Source organism: Vanessa atalanta, chromosome 27 (genome assembly GCF_905147765.1).
Source record: "Vanessa atalanta chromosome 27, ilVanAtal1.2, whole genome shotgun sequence".
Taxonomy (NCBI): Eukaryota; Metazoa; Arthropoda; class Insecta; order Lepidoptera; family Nymphalidae; genus Vanessa; species Vanessa atalanta.
Window position 1 is genome coordinate 3,684,634 of NC_061897.1, and position 20,842 is coordinate 3,705,475.

Sequence of the window (20,842 nt, forward strand, 5' to 3'; positions counted from 1 at the left end):
TCTGAATTTATGATTTTACTTCTCAATAGATGTCATTTATTATCTGTTTGACTTTAAGAACATATCCTTCTTTTCTTAGTCGGAACAAACAGACAGACAGTCAAAAATTCTAAAAAAATGTTATTTCGGTATATGTACCGTATATACATACAATGCATATCGTTTAGTAAAAAGCGGTTATTTTAATATTACAAACAGACACTCCAAATTTATTACATGTATAGATGATCGTTACGCGAACGTAATGTCATATGATCAAATACATACGTCAAATTAACGATTGATTCTCTTTTTTTTTATTGGCGATGCCGCATTTAAATTGTGTCATACTATACCTACTTTCGAATATATTACCGAGTTGTTTCAATGCTAATACAATATCTATTAGTAGGTTAGCAGATAAAAATGGATAAATCATTGGTAATGATTGTTTTCTAAGTAATTTACTTGACTGTACGTTACTACTTCTTTTGGTTATGTTTATAGCAGTATATTTTGGCTTGTCTGAAACTTATATTTTTTAAGTAAGAATGGTTATAAATATTTATAATAAGATATTGCAATTGATTCCAATGGTAATCTATAATGTTTATATTTAATGAAAAGTTTTAATTCTTTTTCATTTCGTATTAAGAAATTATTTTAATTATGTGCTATTTCTAATAATAGTAGTAATCTTACTCTGGTTTATTATAGGGAAGTAAGGCGTTAGGTTCTACCATTTATAAAATATTCTTATTTATACCTTCAAGCGGCAATACTTAGTATTTTTGTGTTAAAGGGTTGAGTGTGGGTGTACCTACAAGTATAAGCATTAGCATTAGCAGCCCGTAAATGTCCCACTGCTGGGATAAAGGGCTCCTCTCCCTTTGAGTAGAAGGTTTGGAGCATATTCCACCACGGTGCTCCAATGCGGGTTGGCGGAATACACATGTGGCAGAATTTCGTTGAAATTAGACACATGCAGGTTTCCTCACGATGTCTTCCTTCACCTTCGAGCACGAGATGAATTATAAACACAAATTAAGCACATGAAATTTCAGTGGTGCCTGCCTGGGTTTGAACCCGAAATCATCGGTTAAATTGCACGCGTTTTAGCCACTGGGCCATCTCGTCTCTACAAATATAAAGGAGAAATCATCTTAGTTCTGAAGGTTGGTGGCGCAAAGACGATAAAAAGATGGGTACTACTTCGTACAGCGCCAATGTCTATGGGCCATCTGATGGCATGTGGTGGTCAGCTTTCTGATTTGCCAGCCTAACAATATATATGATAAAAAAATCTGATGCTGTCAATATAAGTTTGATGAAAAGTAATGCCTTAGTTGATAAGTAATGTTGAAAGAGTGCTACTAAAACTATGGTTAAAGATTACTCTGTAAATCTTATTTATTTGAGACTTTGAGAGCCTTACAAAGGCTAAAACTTTACTGAATACTTTGAAATTAAAAGATCATATTGCACCTCTTTTTGGAGATACAGGATATAAAATCTTTAGTATTTTTTCATTATTATTGTAATCTAAAATAATTTTTTGGTATAAACGGAATTTGACTCGGAGGCAAGATCGCAACCTCTCATATAATCGATAAAATTTGACAACTGACAGTTCAAGACCTATTTGTTGATCTTGTCACATGTCAAAATAAATTATTTTATATTTACTTTGCACAAGGCTTCCAAACATTTGTTACCAAAAATAATCGTGCTTTATTTTTGGTAACAATAATAAAAATACTTATTTAATTTAGTGTAAAACACTTAAAACATAATTTACATCTGTGCCGCATAATATAACCTCAAAATCCTCATGGCGAAGTTAAGGTAAAGTCGGCTATAATTATAATTCTCAATTAATTGAAGCTTAAAAAAAATACTATACCTTTCGAATATATAATACCTTAAAAATTTAATATTTATCGAGTAATTATTTATTTATTCGCGATATCGACATCTATAATTTATACTACGCTTACTCGAATTTTAGTGAAAATCGTTTTTTTTGTGCCAAGTTGCTTAAAATATGTTATTTTATTTGTATAAATAAAATCGTGAAGAAATATACAAAATTAACGAAATTACAAATTTATACAACGCTAACTAAAGGCAATTTTTTAAATCAATCGATTAATATTACGCTAACAATTATTAGCGGAGTGTACGCACACTTTCGAGTTAGCCTAATATAAATTGTTGGTGTCGATATGATTCAAGTCGAATTAGAACGAAACGTTTTTAAATTTTATAACTTAATTTTAATTTATAAGTCGAAAGTAATGTCTTATTTCATAAATATTAAAAATATTTTTGAGACATTCCGCAATTTAAATGAACACATAATTTTTTATATAAAGTTTAGGTTTTATCTAAGATCATCCATTTTCTTATTATGTTGCACCTGTTGTACTTGTACAAAACATACCTAAATTTTAAAGTTTAAAATAATTTTATAGTGAAAATTTAAGTTAATTATATTAACAGTGTTAAAAAGTAAAGAAACGGTCTGAAAATGGCCAACTACTGGGCTAAGGCCTCCTTTCCTCATCTTGGCTCAATATTAATATTATCATACTAATTATTAGGTCTATTGACAAATAAATTTTAAATATATAACAATGGCTTCATTCAAGTATTCTTTTAGTAGAATTCTAGTAATTATGAAAGCTATCCTTGCCCGTATCAGCAAAAGTAAACAAATCTCTCTCCATATATTTTTACTGAAGAAATAAGAATTGATTTGGCTATAAAGGAGTTTATACACAATTGATAAAATAAAAGTTTACTAAATCCAAAAGTGAATAAATAATAAATTCTGACTTAATCACTATGCAGACCCTTATATAGTATAATACTGCTACACAGTTATAATGAGCATTTATTTCCATTTGTAGAGATCATTGTTAGCACATACATTAGTAAACAATATACAAAACAAAATAATATGGATAAGACAAAAATAATAATTTAACATTAAGTGTTGCTATAATAAAAAATATATTATTACAGTGAGGTAAGTCCAGTAAAGCCTGATATAACTAAGAAGAAGAAAAGGAGGCAGAAAAAGAACAAAGCAAAGACTGGCACGACAGAGCCTCAAATCAAGAAAAATGAAGGCAATGTTGATATCAAAATTGAACAGGATAGTAAAAAGAATGAAGACTCAGACCAGATTGTGGTATAGTGGTTATTCAATGGTTTTTGTCGATGTTTAGTATTGTTTATGTCATATATACAAAAAAATGCTGAAGTGAATATATACATAAAGTTTAAAAAAACCTCTTTGTAAATATATACTTCAACTTTATAGCATATTTGGCAGTTGGGCGAATGGGAAACCTAATGATAAGTGGTCGTCGTATACATAGGCAGCATAAACATTGCCTTACATTGCCAATGCCAACAGCCAACCTGTGGGACTAAGTTATATTGAGTACTGTAGTTACACTCACCCTTCAAATTGGAACGCAACAATACGAAGTAATGCTGGTTGGCATTAGAATATATGAACAGTGTATTCCCAAATGAGCTTGCTCACAGCTTATATATTTATTTAAGAAATTGCAGTTATTATTTTTATTTATTTTATTCACAAATAAATTCGACTTTTGCCTCTGTGATGTAATTAATAGTTAAATTTACGAAGAAATAATTTGATATACTTATTTTGTTCTTGATTCAGACGAATGAACAGAATGAGATATCGGATGAGTTAGCTGAGAAGTATCCAGTGCTGAAAAATGATGACTTGGTTAAGAAGTTCCTCGGGGTCACCATGACGAATAATCAGAAAGGTAATTGCCATATCACTAAACAAGCTGTAACTAATTTGGATAATGTCAGATTATTATGTGGATGAAATATTTTACATAAAAGATTTTTGTTTTAATTTTAGGTAGGATTCGTCAACAGCTAAGAGATAATTTAAAAGGGACATCCGAAGTACTTCTCCCAGAAGTAATACACAACAGGATACAGGGTATAGTCAAAGACATAATCACTCTGACAGACGCAGAGCTAAGAAAAATAAGAATACTGTATAACATGCTTAAAACATCCGTCCAAACTGAATCTTCAGCTTCAAAGGTAGAGAAGAAGAAGAAGAAGAAAAAGAATAAGAAGCCAAAAGATAAAGTAAATGTTGAAGCAGATAAAAAAGAAAATGAAGCTACAGATAATAAAGCAGTTGCTAAAGTAGAAAAGGAAGAAACCAAGAAGACGAAGGGCCCTAAACGATATGTTGTGTTCGTTGGAAATTTGCCACTAGATGTTGATAAAGAAAAAGTAAGTTGTTTATCTACTAGTTTCCGCTTGCATTGGGGGGTAAGTCGTTAGGTACCCTATGTTGTTACCCTACATTGAGTATTACGATTATTGCTAAAGTAATTTCGACATGCATAAACCACTCAGTTTCGCATTTATAATAATAGTTTATTAAAATAAAAATAATATAGTCGGATCAACTTTAGTAATTATTATTTTTATTTAGTCGGTAAAGCCGTCTATCCGGCCGCATTCGTAGTCGGCGACTATTCGGCAAAGAGTGCTGACTAGCTGACTACTTTTTTTATATATTTCTTGATAAAATGTATATAGCAGGAATTACATTAAATTATTTTAAGATAAATTTATCATTTATCACTGGCAACACTTCGAGAAACATCCAATTGGTAAAAAAAAATCATCGAGATTTTCTTTTTGACCTGGTTAAATTTAAATTCTGTTAATATGTTAAGCTTTATTTTAATTATCATAAGCTTAAATTTAATGAACAATAACATTTTATTGTTTTTAATCAAAAATACCGCTCTTACGTGTGCGAAGTGAAAATCAACCGTGATCGGCTTGGCTGACTAGTCGGTCTCTGTATAACGGACTAATCGGTCACACATCTCAAATATTTACTTAAATCGACTATAAAGATACTTGACGATAACGGTATCAGCAAATAATTATTTTTATTGTATTTTTCTTAATGGTAAGGATAGGCGGACAGGCAAGTGGTAAGTATTATTCTATGTTCATAGACATTGGTATTGTTACATTTTTTTTATGATATCGGTAAGCGGACGAGCGAATGGACCACCTGATGGTAAGTGGTCACCACCACCTATAGACAATGGCGTTGTAAGAAATATTAAGCTTTCCTTACATCACCAATGCGCCACCAACCTTGGGAACTAAGAAGAACTCACCCTTCAACCGGAACACAACAGCACTGAGTACTGCTGTTTGGCGGTAGAATATCTGATGAGTGAGTGGTACCTACACTGACGAGCTCGCACAAAGCCCTACCACGAAGTAATATATTCGTCATTTTTAACATCGCCAATATCAACCTTGGAAGCTAAGAGGTTATGTCCATTGTGTCTCAAGTGCACTGGTTCATTCAAAATTCAAACAACAATTCTATAAAAGTATTGCTGTTTGGCGGAAGATTGTTAGAAAAAGCCCTAACACCGAGTTTATATTCGTATACGAAGTATATAACAAAGTCGCCTCCATCCGTCTGTATGTTTAGAACTTTTAATGCTACGGAATTTAAATGAGATCTTCATCTATAAACAGAGTTCAAGAGGAAGGTTTATGTGTATAATACATGCGTATTATATTAGAGAAAAGCCGAGAATTTCGACATTTCTAGCTGGAAAAAATCAGAAAATTTTATTTTTTTGTCTGTTTTTTTATCGAAAAGTTGTATGACACTTATTCTCCGAAGCGGGTTGCTTGAACGTAATATTTAAAAAAAAAAAACAACTAAATGTTATGTTATTATTTAATTATCAATAAAAATATTGCAATCATTACTTAAGAATCAATTTTTTAATACGTAGTAGTATTCAAATAATATGTTAAATATAAAATATTATAATCTACCGTTCACCAATATATTGAAAAACTATTCACAAGTACTCATTACTTAACAAAGTTATAATTATATTCTAGAAAATGACAAAAACATTAAGGAACTCATATATCATGCAACTGACTATTCAATCTTATCTCTTATGTCAACTGAACTGAACTGGCCATCGGCCATATATGACGTCATATATTTTCTCATGCACGTCGTCTGTCCGGTGACGTCACTTCCCCGGCCACGTCACTCAGTCTTCGTTCAACAATAATATATAGTTTTACTTTTGCTTACAGTTAACTCACCATTTCTACGAAATCAGGGAACACATAGTGAACGTGAGGATTCCGAAGCCCGCTGAGGGAAAGAAAAGTTGTATTGCATACGTGGAACTGAAGAACGAACCCAGCTATGAGGTAACTTTCATATATATATATATTTATATGGGTAGACTGATATATATCACGATGGGAGATTACTTGATTGGAATTAATGATTTCGTTATTTTGTGTGTATTTCTTTTTTATTTTATTTATTTATTTATTTGATTCTCCAACAATGTGTACACTAAATATATACAATTTTCAATGAATAAATCTTAAAACTAAGTGTCACAATTATTTACAGGAGAACACAGCATGCACGAATTATTTAGCGGAACAACATTTTATTATTTATGATATATATATACTATACGAAATATATTAAACATAATGAAACAAAATCAAAGTGAAATAAGCAAACAAAAACAAAAGAGAGTGTAAATAAAATGAAATGGTAATTTTCATTTTAGTACTATATTTTTTACTGATTTTATGGATGTAGAAGTTAAATCAATACTATCCTGGTACTCGGAAAATACATTATACATTCTTGATAGAGGACTATCTATTTTTCTATATTATTTGAAAACACGTCTTTAATGTTTGTTATTCAGAGATTTTTATCCAATTTATACAATGTTTGTGAAATAAATGATGGCTCTTCGACTATAAATATTAAATATACTAAACATTATTAGTCCAGGATCCAGGGTCCATTTTTGCTCTTGATTACTATCTGTAATAATAATAATAATAAATGTTTATTTCATCAATGACCATCACAGTAAATTCACACATTCATACAGTAAATATCTAATTGTTAGGTTAAGTTTTCGTGGGTAGCTCATTTTGATGAGACGCCCAATCATTTCCTGTTCGAAAACTCTCGTTTGTGGTAGGTAACAGAAATATCAATGATAGAGTATGTCGGTTTCTTGATTCTCAAATATATATCTATATAGAACATTTATTTACTTACGTCGATTTGAACGGCGATGCACTTAACGCTAACTAGATAATTATTAATAAATTTATAAATTACAAAAATCAAAAGATTAATGACATTAAACGAAAAAAAAACATAGATAAACGTTTAGACTTATCAACAATTAAATTGTTTAACATTGTTGTGTGGAATCAAATACAAATAATATATAAAATTAATAAATATGCCTTGTTGGTCTAGTGGCTTAGAAGGTCACAGATCCTCAGTGACAGCAAGTTTGGAACTTGGTGTAGAATTCCGTGCCTCGGTGCCAACATTGACCATAAACATTAGCACCGTATGGAATTTTAACAATTTCTTACATAATCCGCAACCAATTGGGAACTGAGATGTCATATCCCTTGTGTCTTTAGTTACATTGGCTCACTCAGCCTATAGACAGGAACACAACAGTACAAAGTATTGCTTCTTGGCAGTAGAATATTTGATGATAATGGTATCTACCAAGTAAACACGCTTCATTACATACAAATAATTCTTGATTAATATATCTTGATAATATAACACTATTTCTCTAACCACTTATATCAACTACGTCGACAAACAAATCGCCGCCATTTTATCATGAATACGTAATGTGTATTACAAAACCGACCAATAATGTGATATAATTTAAATAATAATATGTATTGATATTCTGTATACTCTATTCCAACTATAACAGGAAAAAAGCTAAAAAAACAACATTTGACAGCGAATTGACGCGATATCATTGGTCGAGAGCTTGAGTAATCTATGATATTCACTATGGATTTGCGAAAAAATGGCGTTTTGAACGTCGACGAAACTTTTTTCGGAATCTAGGAAGTAAAATTAAAGTCGAAATATGAAGTTAAGTGTAACAGTGTTGTATTATAAATAAAGATATATCAATCATAAACTATTATAATAACTCAGCTATATTGTGCACTACGCACAATATAGCTGAGTTATTAGCAAATCGCATAAAATAAGTAAATTTAAGATTTGTTTATCTTTTTTCCTACTTGCATTGGATTAGGCTATAGTGTGTTGTACTCGCTTCGGCAGTACATATACTAAAATTGGAACGATACAGAGAAGATTAGCATGGCCCCTGCGCAAGGATGACACGCAAAATCGTGAAGCGTTCCACATTTTTGCACACTCACCTTCAGGATGACACAGGTACTTACCGGGCACGGGTGCTTTGGTAAGTACCTGCACGGAATAGCGCGGCGGGAGGTGTCACCCTCCTGCCACGAGTGTGGTGCGCTAGTCGACACGTCGCACCACACCCTGAGTGAGTGTGCTGCGTGGGGGCCCCAGAGGCACACCCTGGCGGCGACTATGGGCGGAGACCTCTCGCTGCCGAGCATCGTCAACGAAATGCTCAGTAGCGAGACGTGCTGGTCGGAGATGCGCTCCTTTTACGAAAACGTGATGTCGCAGAAGGAAGCCGCGGAGCGGGAGCGGGAAGAGGATGCCGCTGCAGACCCGCTCCGCCGAAGACGACCAGGGAGGAGGAAGAAGCGCTACGCGCACCTTCTCCCCCCGCCTCAATAGGCGTCGCAGGGACTAGGAGGGTCTCAGTACCCTGAGAACTCCTTCTAGGTGTTGGAGGCCGACCGTCAGGGCGTCACGGTAGCATGCGTAAGCGATCCCGTGGCGCCCGCCGAAAGACGGAGAGGGTACCGCTGGTTTTTTAGTGGGTAAACCCGACGTACCTGGGCGCACTCCGCGTCCAGGGCTCCGGGGAGTCCCACACCCCCCCCCCCCACTTACCATCACGTGGGGGAAGTGCGTAAAGCGTTTTTCCAGCGAAAAAAAAAAAAAAAAAAGGCTATAGTGTGTTCTGTTTCGCAGTTGGCGCTCTCCAAACACCACTCGATGCTAGAAAACCGCAGAATCAACGTGCTGTACACGACGCAGCAGAACAGCAAAATATCGAAAACCGAGGCTAAGGTATAGAAGACTAGATCATATATACCCATTATTAATCAGACGTCGTTCGTTACTTGACTTAGTAGTTCGTGATTTTCAGGCACGATATGTATAAATTTAATTGATATATAATACTTTATTGACATACTCTGTAATTAAAATGGTGGAAAAGAGTAAATACTGAGTTTTTTGCCGTTTTTTTTGGGTTGAGTGGTTGGGCCATGATAGGGCAACAGACAGACAGACGAGTTACTTTCGCATTTATAATATTAGTAGAGATTGTATTTTTGTTTTTTTTTTTGCCATCCTCATAGTGCTTACAAAACATTAAATTTAACAAATTGATTAATTACATCGATTCTTAAAAACACCATCCACTAATTTGTACAAAACATGCGCTGGTTCTGATGTAGGGTCAGCTATTGCATGCCCCCACCTCCCCGCATTTATTTAAGCGTAAAAAAGAAATTCTATCAGCCTAATTCCGAGCACACTCCATTATTACATGGTACGTGTCTTCTATGATGTTACATACACTACAGTTAGGTGAAGGTGTTTTACCCATAAGAAAACCAAAGTTATTTAATGGAATGTGGCCGGAACGAAGTCGAAAAGCTGTGACAATTGAAGACCTGCTCGTATTGGCTCCATCAAACCAAAGAGATTGTATTTAATAATGGAAATTTTGTCCACAGAGTAAGTCGGCTAAGCTCGTCGCTTTGCAGAAGTCCGGAAAATTAATGGGGAGTATTTCGTTAAACAAGAAACGAAGTCATCGCAGGATGAAGGCGAAGAAGGCCAAGGCTAGTCAAGAAGCTGAATCTTGAATAATGTTTACTCAAAGGATTTTAAATATTTTTTAAATATAAGTTGTTTTTTTTATTGGTGTTTCACTCTAATATTTTTTATTTTCAATAATCTGCAAAGGTACATATTGTTCATGATATATTATGATGTTAACTTTAAAAAAAAATGGATATATAACGCAAACATTTTTTTTTAGATTTTATACTTTAGTAAAGAAAAATTGAGGCATATTCCCAAAAGCTAAATCAGTGTGTCACCTTATTACGGAACCACAAACCTGTCTCGTCAACACCAAAGACTACAGGCATATAACTTTTTTTCAGACAGTGGAAATCTTCAAAAAGGTACCCAGGCACCTTAGTAACCGGGTTATGTTGGATTCCTAGTTTTCGCTACGGATCGGAGAGGCTGCGGAATCGTGTTGATATAACGTATCCACGGCGCCTTCTCCTTTTCCACCTCTCGGCGCAGTTCGCCTCCCGGGAGAAGGATCTTCGTCGCCGTCCACCTCAAGGCCATCTGAAATAGAAAACACGAGGACCCCACCTCACGAGTTCACATCACACCTTTTAAAAGATGGACGTCGGGACATTGATCTCTTACATACACTCTTATGTATCTACAATATAATAGATTTAAACATAGACAATTTTGCTACTTTTTACTAACATGATACTAACGGTACCTATACAGACGACGGTATGGTCCAATGTACAAGCGTCGTTTGAAATTCAAAGTGAAGTGCTATACGATAGCGCGTCGGGTTTGATTTTTTGTCAGCGAGCTGTAGAGCTTTTCTGTAAGAAGAAACGCACCGCAGAACACGATCGTGATACGTGACGTTGACTATCATAAAACTTATAGGATACACGAATCAAAATGGCGCATCACCGTTAGTAGGCGGTAACCATTTTACGGGTGAAATACGAAGTGAATTCTTACAGAAAAAATCTATCGAATCGAATAATTATCTCTTTAGTCAGACATTTTGAAATTAGACTTCCATTCACCCCTAAAAACTGATGTAATAATTGTTAGGATGGTAATTAATACAAAGTGATGCGGAAACTGTCCTTCAACCCGACTGGACTAACTTTTAAAATAAGTTCGATTGCTTATTATTATTATAACTTTTAAAATGGAACAATTCTATTATACATGATTTTTGCGAAACTAACCGATTACGCAGCGCACGTAACCGAAGCTCTCATAAGGAATAATTTTCCCCGTTTTTGCAACATTTTTTATTGATATTTCGCTCCGATATTCAATAAAGGATTTTGTGTTTTGAAAACTTGGAATAGCCTTTAGGCATAGCGACTTAATGAAGATGACATTAAATTGTATTAAGGTAATGAACAATGACATTTAAATAAATGCAATAAAGCAATTTTTAAAAGTATGATTAAAGACTTATTTACCACTTTCATATAAGTAATTATTGTCATTTATTCTTTTTTTTTATTTTTTATATTTAAATAAGTACATATATTAGACTTATATATGTATGTATTTATTTATCAAAGTTATTGTACCCCCTCCCAAATTTTATTTTACAGTCTCCTTTGTCCAAAGATTGCCTGGAAGAGATTGGTATAGCGATTAGGCCGCCTGTTGCATTCATCCAACTTTTGTTTAATCCGTATTACGAATTTTAATTTTAAATATTGGTGCAATAAAGTATAAGTTAAAAAAAGGTGGGTTGTGATGATGTCGATAATGAAATAAAGTCAGTAACAGAGTGCTTCAAAAATTATTTATTTACTCGTATATATAATTTATATATCCATTTTATAGTTAAAATCAACCAATTCACACAACATAAAACTATAATTTTTCATACACGCCTCGCGAGTACCTACCAAAATATGTTTTGCGTTCAAACATCGACCTTATGTACTGGCAGTAGAGCTGAGGTTCAAATAACATATCTTGGCAGATTTAAACACTAAAAAACTAGATATAATAATTTATTAAGAGTCCTGTCTATTTCGTATAGTATCTGTGGCGCCACAGATTAAATATCTTTTAAAATTAAAAGCTGCATTAAGTAAAACATGTAATACTTTAAAATACTCAAGTAGAAAAACACAATTTGTGCCGTAGGAATGACTTTAAACTAGTAAAATTAAACTATGAAGTGAATCCTTTATATATTAAGGAAATTAGACTTTGTGCTCGTGTCCAGAATTTATAATTCGCATAAACATTTAGCAACGTCTAACCGTCGCCGGAGATATCGACGATGAGTTACATCAGTTTCAAAATCCTTGTCGTAAAGCTATTATACAAATTATTGCTCTTTGTTATTATTTAAAAACGTTACTGGACAATTAGTGGCTCGTTTCTGTTAATTTTTTTATTAAAATCAAGCCAATATAAGTACTAAAACTTTGTGAATCACTTGAAATAAATTAAACTTTATTATATAAATAAATCAACTAAAATCAATATTTCTTTTTACAAATGATAATTTGAAGAGTTGGCTGAATTAATAAATACCAGATTCTCATTTATTATAAAAGAAAAGTTGTATACTTTTACTGGAATTGATAAAAAAAAATTAAAAAGTTTTTTTTTTTTGTAATGGCAATGTTATTCGAAAATTAAAAAAATATCCCTTCAATAATCAGTGTTACCATTTTACGAATTTAGGCCTAATCTACACTTACTCACATTCTATACTATTCAACAAAGTGAATTTGGTTTAGGCCAGGGTCATACATGTTATAATGTAAAATAATTGTACATATATATACTCTTTTAATATGGAATATTGCATATTATGATTCGAATTTAGTTACAAATAACGTGCCCTAGAAATACCCTGGTCCAAACCTATAGTTTACAATAAAACGGTCCTACTCATACATCAGTACACCGTCTACAAATATTTTGAAATACACGATCATTTACATTCAAGTAGACATTTACAAACACTATGACTGGCCAAATTCAGTATCGAATTGAAGAAATGCAGAGGAGTTGAATACTGCTTCGTTGCTACACAAATTAAAAAAATAATATTCATTGAATGACATCGACGATCTAATTTCGCTATCCTTAAACATTAGCCTTAATACTTTTATACCTCATAATATTTACAGTCTAAATTAAATACAAGTTCACTCATAGGTGTGTGCGTCGCCTTGTTTACAATAAAACCACATTTATACATGAGATTCGCAATATACATTTCGTCTTAGCCGATTTTGTGACCTATTAAAACGGTCGTTGAGTTGAATTTCGTTAGGAATGTTTTCGTCGTAATTTAAGTAGTATATTGGAAAACATTTTTCACTTTCAAATATCATTTTTAAATAAATACGTCATAGAAGTATTGCGTTTATTGGCAAACAAGGAAGTTATCATTCATCGTTTTCACAAAATCAAGTCTTAATAATGTCATGTTTGTATGTTATTGTCTTATTCTGAGTCAGCTCTTTAATCTATTTAGCAAGCGTGATGCGATTCTATTATTATCGAGATCAACGTAACAGATAATAAATAAATTATTCCATCAAACATATTCGATCAATCAATGCGGTTACAAAACAACTCATACTACAAACTCTCAATAACCAATATTTGTACAGGAAAATAATTTCACTAATAACTTTGTTTCAGATTTATATTCAGTCATATTCCATTGTCCTTTAATTTATAAAAGGTTTTTTACGCTATCGGGTCTCTTCATTCACTTATTCAATCAGCCACAGCATCTGTGGTATCACTTTTCAAATAAAACCACACATCACTTTGAAAATTCAACATTGCTATTTCACTGTTCACTCTGTGCCGGTCCACGGTCCACGTCGAGGGCCCGTCAGGCGTGGGTCCATCGCTCCTCGAAGAACTGCCTCATATAGTGTCCCGCGCGACCAACGGGACTATCGTCTTCGTTAAAAACTTCGCAATTGCTGAATATGAGACGCACATCTGATGCAAACTCTTCCTTACATTTATATCTGAAAATAATATAATGATTTCTTAACTTCAACAATATTATCAATTGAGCACCCCATTAGCTATTGTATTAAGCAAATTATTTAAGAAGTTAGAGCCAAAATGATTCACTGTTTTGTATTATGAAATAGGTAGGCGGACAGGCCACCTGATGGCAAGTGGTACGCCCTAAGAAATTTTAATCATTCCTTAAATCTCCAATGTGCTACCAACCTTGGGTTACTAATTTATTATATCCCTTGTGCTTGTAGTTACACCGGCTCATTCACCCTTCGAATCGAAACACAACATTACTAAATATCTATCGCTAGAATATATGACTTATCATCATCTGGACTATTTTTCAGTTATCTATCCATTTTAAACAATAAAAAGGTTACATTGACTAATTAAAATCTTACATGGAATCATGAAGTTTCCGCTTGATGGTAGAGAGGTCCATTGGGCATTTGATCACCTTCCTGTACTGCGGGAACTGCTTCGTGTTGACCGGCACGAGGAACGGCCACGCGTGCTCGTGACACTCCATGTCGCAGAGTAAGTTCCTGAAAAATATTCATTTGCCAATTACATAAGTTTAAACAATATAATACCTATGATGAAAACGCCATTTGAATTTTTCATAGTTTAATTTCATTTATTTTCAAAGAATACTTTAGTAATAGCAGTGATGCTCACTTTAAATGAACAACTAAGATATTATCTTAAAAAGGAATCAACAATTACCCGAAGAAGGGTTACATATCTATTCACTCACGAAGGCGCCGTTCATGAAAATTAATAATAAATAAATATTAGACAACATCACATACATTACTCTGATCCCAATGTAAGTAGCTAAAGTACTTGTGTTATGGAAAATCAGAAGTAACGACGGTACCAAAAATACCCAGACCCAAGACAACATAGAAAACTAATGAACTTTTTCTACATCGACTCAGCCGGGAATCGAACCCGGGACCGTACCGAGTGGCGTACCCATTAAAACCGGTGTACACACTACTCGACCACGTACGCTGTCACACTAAACGAACATTGTGCATTCGAAGGAAAGAACAGATTCGGTAATTGCGTTATTCGCCGTATTCGTGCGAATAAAGCGATTATATCAAATATGTTTTATTATATATTGTCCTATACGAAAAGATCTTGAAAATATGTAAATAATATATTAAAGCGTAGTGCGTCGCCATAAAAGAAACATTAATAATAATATACATACTTGCAAAATTGCATGTCCTTAATTTGTTTTTTGGCACTATTTTTCTCCTTCTTGGCACGAGACAGAAGCGGAAGATTTTCAGATTCACGATCTTCAACTGAAATAGATAAAAGATTATCATTATTAATCTCTTAATAGAAAAATACTATTAATTTTATATTTGTTAGATATGCTGATATAGTAGTTTAATGTCTTGTAGAAGGTGCATGGCAACTGCATCGTTGGTCTAGCTCATCAGTCTGCAGATTCAAATTATAAGGACTCAATTTTAAATGAGTACCCACGATATATGATGTATATATATGCCAATTGAGAATTGCTTATTGAAAAAGAAATTATTTTGACGAATACATAACTTAAAAAAATAATGGCCACATACATTGGAAAGAAATAACGAACCTTGTCCATCCACAACGTCAGCGTGGTCGTGTTGTAGGGCTCCGTTTCCGGCAACCAGCTGCGGCGCCCTGCGCTTCTCCGGCGAACCCTCGTCACTGATCTCTGGTACTACAATTAAGATATTACGTATGTTTTTATTAAATTTTTTCACTTACTAGAACAACTTTGGTTTCAATAGTCTATACAAATCAACCATATTTCCAAGTGAGAAGTATGAGAGATGAACAAAACCTTATATTTACATATTTCATACAATTTGATAATAGTTCTGCTTTATTTTTTATTTTATTTTATGCAACGATGGTAAGTTGTCACCACCGCCCATAGAGATTGACGCGGTATGAACTTTGGGAGTTACAATGTTATTTTCTTAGTGCCTGTAGTTACACTGGCTCCCTCACTCTTTAAGCTAAAACACAACAATACTCAGTATTGCTGTTTGGCGGTAGATTATCTGATGAGTGGGCGGTACCTAACCGGACTTGCATAAGCCGTACAACCAAGTAAAACAGGCTTTATATTCGACTACAAATAATTCTTGATTAACATATATTTTAAATATAACATTATGTATATATTTGTAATCAAAAATCAAATATATTCATTATGCAAGTGATTTCATAAAGCACTTTTGAATCGTCATGCAACATGACTGTTGAATTAAATGTATAATCTATACATAATAGGTAAATTATTTTAAATCTTGACCAATCCTGTCATACCAATTTGTTTAAGTTATTTTTATTTGTCCTGCCATTAGAAAAGTCCAACCAAATAAAGATAGTTCACATTCGAGATCAGTGTAGCAAAAAAAAATAGTAACCAGTATGATGATTGAGCCCATTCTCCGGTTCCGTCTGCATGGGCTCGGCCGGCAGGAGAGTGGGTTCGGCAGTGGGCTCCTCCGGCTTGTCGGGCTCCTTCTCCGGCGTGGGCGCGCTGGCGGGGCACTCCTCGGCCGTGGTGGACGTGGACGCGTGGGAGGCCGCGGGGCTGCAGGTGTTATACGTATAAATTAACAACTTTACCTATGAAGCCGTCACCTGCTTCCTGTGCATTTGTTCCAAAAATATATACGTCTCCGTCGCCTATAGACCATAGCTATGGAAAAAAATATTTCAATCGGTCTAAAAAATACATTTACGTATTTATAATTAAATTAGTAGGGATCTTGGTTTCTTTTCGATATTTGATTAATTTACAACTCACCTTGGCACCATAGACGCGTCGAGGTCGATATTCGCACTTGTGTCCTTGTTTTTGCTGTCGCGTTTTGTTTTACGAGGCTTCTTGGGTGGCGCTCGGGAAATACATTGGGAGCAATACCATTTGCCACGCGGAGTCTGGAATTCAAAAATAAATATGTTCAGCAAAAAAATTAAGAAAGTAACGGTGGTTTGGTTTTCTAGAAGACTCTCATTAGTTATTCTGTTATCAAGCAATACTTTAGTATTGAAAGAAGAGAAGGAAGCAATATTAATTGCTCGTCATTATCAGTGAGTCAGGAGCGTGGATTTTTTATCAGGTGTCACAATAGACGCTCTGGCTTCTTAACAAAATATAAAACAGGATGTTACCCTGTTACTACAGTATGTAGTAGTAGAGTAGGTAATAATAAATAGGGCAATCCATTTCCAGGTCGTATGAGCTAATGTAGGAATAAGTTAATATATTTTTATAGAGTCAATGCCTCGTGGGTCTGGTGGCTCAATACACACTCCATATCGGGCCAATAGAATGTGTCTGGGTTTCCCCCGTGGGGCGGGGCTACCTTGTGCAGCGGCGGGTAGTGGCAGTCGAGGTGGAAGGCGCGCGCACAGAGCGCGCAGGGCAGCGCCCGGCCGCGCGCCGCGCCGCCGCACACGATGCACACGCGCTCGCGGGCCACGCCGCGCGCCTTGTTCACGCACTCCCAGCAGTACCTGCTCGATTCGTGACGGACACACTTGTAATAATACTACTAATGTTATGATTGCAAAAGTAACTCTGTCTGTTGCCTCTTCGCGCTTAGACCGCTGAACCGATTTAGATAAAATTTGGTATGGAGATGGTTTGAGTCCCGAGGACATGGGCTACTATTTTTAATGTCAGTTTGTGTGCTACAATCGGTAAAGCCGCAGGTTCAGCTAGTACGACTATAGTGTTGCATGTGGAGTGAATATAAAGCTATAATAATAATAAACAGCGAATGACTACGAAATTGACTCACCAGTCTCCTTCCGGTATTTTCTCCATCCTCGGCTTGAAGCAGTAAGTGTGGTACCCTTTATCGCAACCATCACACAGCAACAGCTGCCCCTCATTGTCGCCGGACAAACAGAACTGACAATTCTGTAAACAAGTATATTTTAGTTTACCCTGTGCTCACAATAATCGTACTTATGAATTTAGTAGCTGATCACTCGAAACGATTTTACTGTTAAAACAAATTTAATTTAAGGAATCAAAGATGCAGATGAACCGCATTGCCAACTTACCGCCTTCATGATGCTCTTGTCCCAGGCGATGGCGGCTTCCAGCGCCTGCAGCAGCATGGCGAGCTGGGCCGACGTGTTGCAGCGCGCCACCGCCTCGCGCCACGTCGCGAGCCCGCGAGCTATGCCCTTGTTATCGTCTGCCAAAGCACGTTATACTATTAGTGCCGTTTAAGCTTTGAATTTAAAAAATAATTTAGGTGGCTTAATGTTAAAGAGATTAATCTGCGTATATCGTAGTAATTTGATATACAAGCTTAATTGTATATACTTTAACAAAGTTCACGTTCACTTTAATAATTCCTCCGAAACGAGTGAAAAGAAAATACTTTTTTATATTCAAGTTTTCTGATTATGAAAAACAGAAAAAAATGTTACATTTAGAACATTTATACGTACTTTTGGCTTCACTGGCTGTCTCCGAGTGCGGAGACGTCGCTGATGCATTTCCGTGCTCAGCTTGCAACACTGCGCCCAGTGTTGCTTCCGTCGTACTGAGGGAAATACTGTCTTAATTTTGAAAGTTACCTTTCAAAACGGTGCGATTTTTTCAAAAGTGATCAAATATTAAACATATATTAAATATGACAACGTTAATATATTAAAAAAATAAATAAAAGAAAGTGTTGTTTGCAGAATATTTTACGGGCATAAATTATTATCATTGTCCAGACAAAGGAAGTTTAGATTTTTAGCAGTAGTTTATTTTTTAAATAATACTACTAATTATGTCTGTTGCTCTTTCATGGCCAAACCACTGAACCCAATTTGATGAAATTTGGTAGGAAGCAAGGTTGAATTCAAAGGAAGAGCACAGGTTACTTATTATGCTTAACACCTGATGACCAACGCCCAAAGCGCGCTATCTTTCTTATAGAAAATTTGATTTTTTTAAACCCTTTCATTAGGTAGAAGAAATATGAACGTTATTATCTTCGAGGTAACCCTGATAAATGAACAATGAAAGCGTCGAGATTCGTAACGTTCTCTTAAGCGATGACTAGATCATAGATTAGATCATACAAATGGCACGCCGGCACGGCGGAAGGCGGAGGGTACCTGTGCACGAGCGGCGGCTTGAGGTAGCGGCGCTCCACGTGCGCCTCGAGCGCGGCCAGCTTGTGCCGCGCGCGCGCCACGATCTCGGAGCCCGAGGCGGCGGCCGGCAGCGCCAGGCGCACGGCGCGCCAGCCCTTCACCTGCATGGACGCCGCCGACACGCGCTCCTCCAGCGCCTCCACCTGCACACGCCAAACGTCGCAGAGCGGCTCGCCGGCCGGCGCCGCTCCCGCCGCCCCCGCCGCTCCCCGCCCGCACTCACCATGGCCAGCAGCTGCATGTCCACGCGCCGCGCCGTCAGCGCGCAGAACGAGTTGGGCTCGTCGGGCGCGGGGAAGGCGCCGCTCTGCGCCAGCAGCCGCTCCGCCGGGCTGGCCGGCAGCTGGCTCGCCGGGTCGCCCTTGTCCACGTACAGCTGTAGGAGGGACGGGGGGTTCTACTCAATCGTCTTGCCGGCGTTCAGCGCGACTGCATTGTTAACCTAGCTGGTTATTTGGAGACCGTTTTCGTGACTGATATGATACTATCATTGGACTTCACGTTTTGTATGGAAGGGTGGTACTGTGCTAATTGATGGGATGTCGAGTGTCACCTTGGTATTGAGGGTGGGTAGGTGGTGCGCGAAGGCGGCATGCAGCTCCCTCTCCCGCGCTCCGCGCGAGTGCAGCGCGTCGAGCACGGCTCGCAGCTGCTCCTCCTCTGTGATGCGCCACCAGCCGTGTCTGACAAAAATAAAATTATATATAGACATATTTTTGTAAAAATGACAACAATATCCCAAAACTATATATTTAATAATATATTCGTTGTAGAAAAGTATACGGATAATCGGGAGACCAGATGGTAATGGGCTCAAATACATATGGACACTGATTCGACAAAAGTGGCAGCCTAAAATTAACATTTTGTGCTTGACTTCGATTGACTCCCTCACTAGTCCAGAAATTAAAATATACTGTTATTTAGCAGTAATGAGACCGATGAGTTGATAAGTGAGATGAGTCTGACTGTGTACTATTAAAAATACCTTCTTTATTTATCAAATAAAACAATAATAAATTCATAGTTACCTCAGGTCTTTGGGCACGTAGTTCCCTTCGACTTTTTTGGGTAGTCCATGTATTTTACACTGTTCCAGCTGCTCCATTTCCTCGGGAGACATCTGTATCGGCGGTGGACTGTCGCAGGTGACGTAAGTTGAGAGCGCGTTGAAGTTCAGGAGACCGAGACTCGACAAGCCGGAGGCTTTTGCCTTTTGTATTGCGAGGTCCTTCGTAGCGTCCGCTTGGAGTTCTTTCTCTAGATCATTTTCCTGAAAATAGTCACGATAGTAAACAATTTTGACTTCGAATTGACGTAACGTATCGAAATCTAAGCAATAGTTTGTATTATAAATCACTATGTGACCCCCGTGAACTTGTCACATTGGATACATCTATCGCTGGGTACCATATGAAACCTTGAAAAGCAAATTCAGATGAAGATCGTTCCAAGGATATCAAACTTACCAAAAAAAATTTAATCATTTTATTAAATAAATATGCTGCATTTTGTCAATGGACTAATTTTATTAATAAAGATATATTAATTAGAGAACTGTTTGTATTGCATAATATAATAGAGCTCCAGCCATTGGTCTTTAAAATATTTTGAGTTTGAAAATCGCTGAGTCGCAATTGTATAAATGTGTAACATTAGAGGTTAGTATAAAAACTTTTTCAACATATGAAAATGTTCGTTCAGAAATGGAATATAAATAATATATTTCATTAAAAGCTAATCAAAATAAAAAAATCACTAAACTCAGAATAGTTTGAAGAGGAGATGATA

The 20,842-nt window shown here is 35.9% G+C and overlaps 2 protein-coding genes and 1 non-coding gene across 9 annotated transcripts in view; 2 read left to right on the forward strand and 1 right to left on the reverse strand.

Moving 5' to 3' along the window:
- The first annotated feature begins 1,622 nt into the window (after positions 1-1,622).
- Positions 1,623-9,966, forward strand: LOC125074259. The gene is made up of 7 exons (XM_047685543.1): positions 1,623-1,824; positions 3,007-3,175; positions 3,680-3,791; positions 3,893-4,281; positions 6,151-6,270; positions 9,008-9,106; positions 9,781-9,966. The coding sequence occupies exons 1-7, from the start codon at positions 1,811-1,813 to the stop codon at positions 9,910-9,912; spliced, it is 1,035 nt and encodes a 344-aa protein (XP_047541499.1). The 5' UTR covers positions 1,623-1,810; the 3' UTR covers positions 9,913-9,966.
- LOC125074489 lies at positions 8,197-8,303 on the forward strand. The gene has a single exon (XR_007120136.1). It is a non-coding gene; the product is annotated as a U6 spliceosomal RNA (small nuclear RNA).
- Positions 9,967-11,664: 1,698 nt separating the features above from the next.
- LOC125074411 overlaps positions 11,665-20,842 on the reverse strand; it is a 115,424-nt gene continuing 106,246 nt past the window's right edge. For 5 of the 7 annotated variants that reach the window (XM_047685740.1, XM_047685742.1, XM_047685738.1 and 2 more), the window contains 14 exons: positions 20,083-20,324; positions 19,605-19,734; positions 19,275-19,448; positions 19,013-19,194; positions 18,353-18,447; positions 17,957-18,093; positions 17,689-17,810; positions 17,251-17,401; positions 16,689-16,822; positions 16,303-16,472; positions 15,480-15,587; positions 15,081-15,177; positions 14,260-14,403; positions 11,665-13,860 (listed from right to left, as the gene is read on the reverse strand). In XM_047685740.1, the coding sequence (XP_047541696.1) occupies positions 13,719-13,860; positions 14,260-14,403; positions 15,081-15,177; positions 15,480-15,587; positions 16,303-16,472; positions 16,689-16,822; positions 17,251-17,401; positions 17,689-17,810; positions 17,957-18,093; positions 18,353-18,447; positions 19,013-19,194; positions 19,275-19,448; positions 19,605-19,734; positions 20,083-20,324 (2,028 nt within the window). In that variant the 3' untranslated portion in view covers positions 11,665-13,718. The remainder of the gene's footprint in view (positions 13,861-14,259; positions 14,404-15,080; positions 15,178-15,479; positions 15,588-16,302; positions 16,473-16,688; positions 16,823-17,250; positions 17,402-17,688; positions 17,811-17,956; positions 18,094-18,352; positions 18,448-19,012; positions 19,195-19,274; positions 19,449-19,604; positions 19,735-20,082; positions 20,325-20,842) is intronic. The other 2 variants (XM_047685744.1, XM_047685743.1) reach the window with 1 other exon arrangement.

What these genes read in the sequence shown, in the direction of transcription:
- LOC125074259 (XM_047685543.1), top strand. An exon ending in AAGACTCAGACCAGATTGTG is followed by an intron (nt 3,176 to 3,679) that starts GTATAGTGGTTA and finishes TTCTTGATTCAG; the next exon opens with ACGAATGAACAGAATGAGAT. An exon ending in CATGACGAATAATCAGAAAG is followed by an intron (nt 3,792 to 3,892) that starts GTAATTGCCATA and finishes TTTTAATTTTAG; the next exon opens with GTAGGATTCGTCAACAGCTA.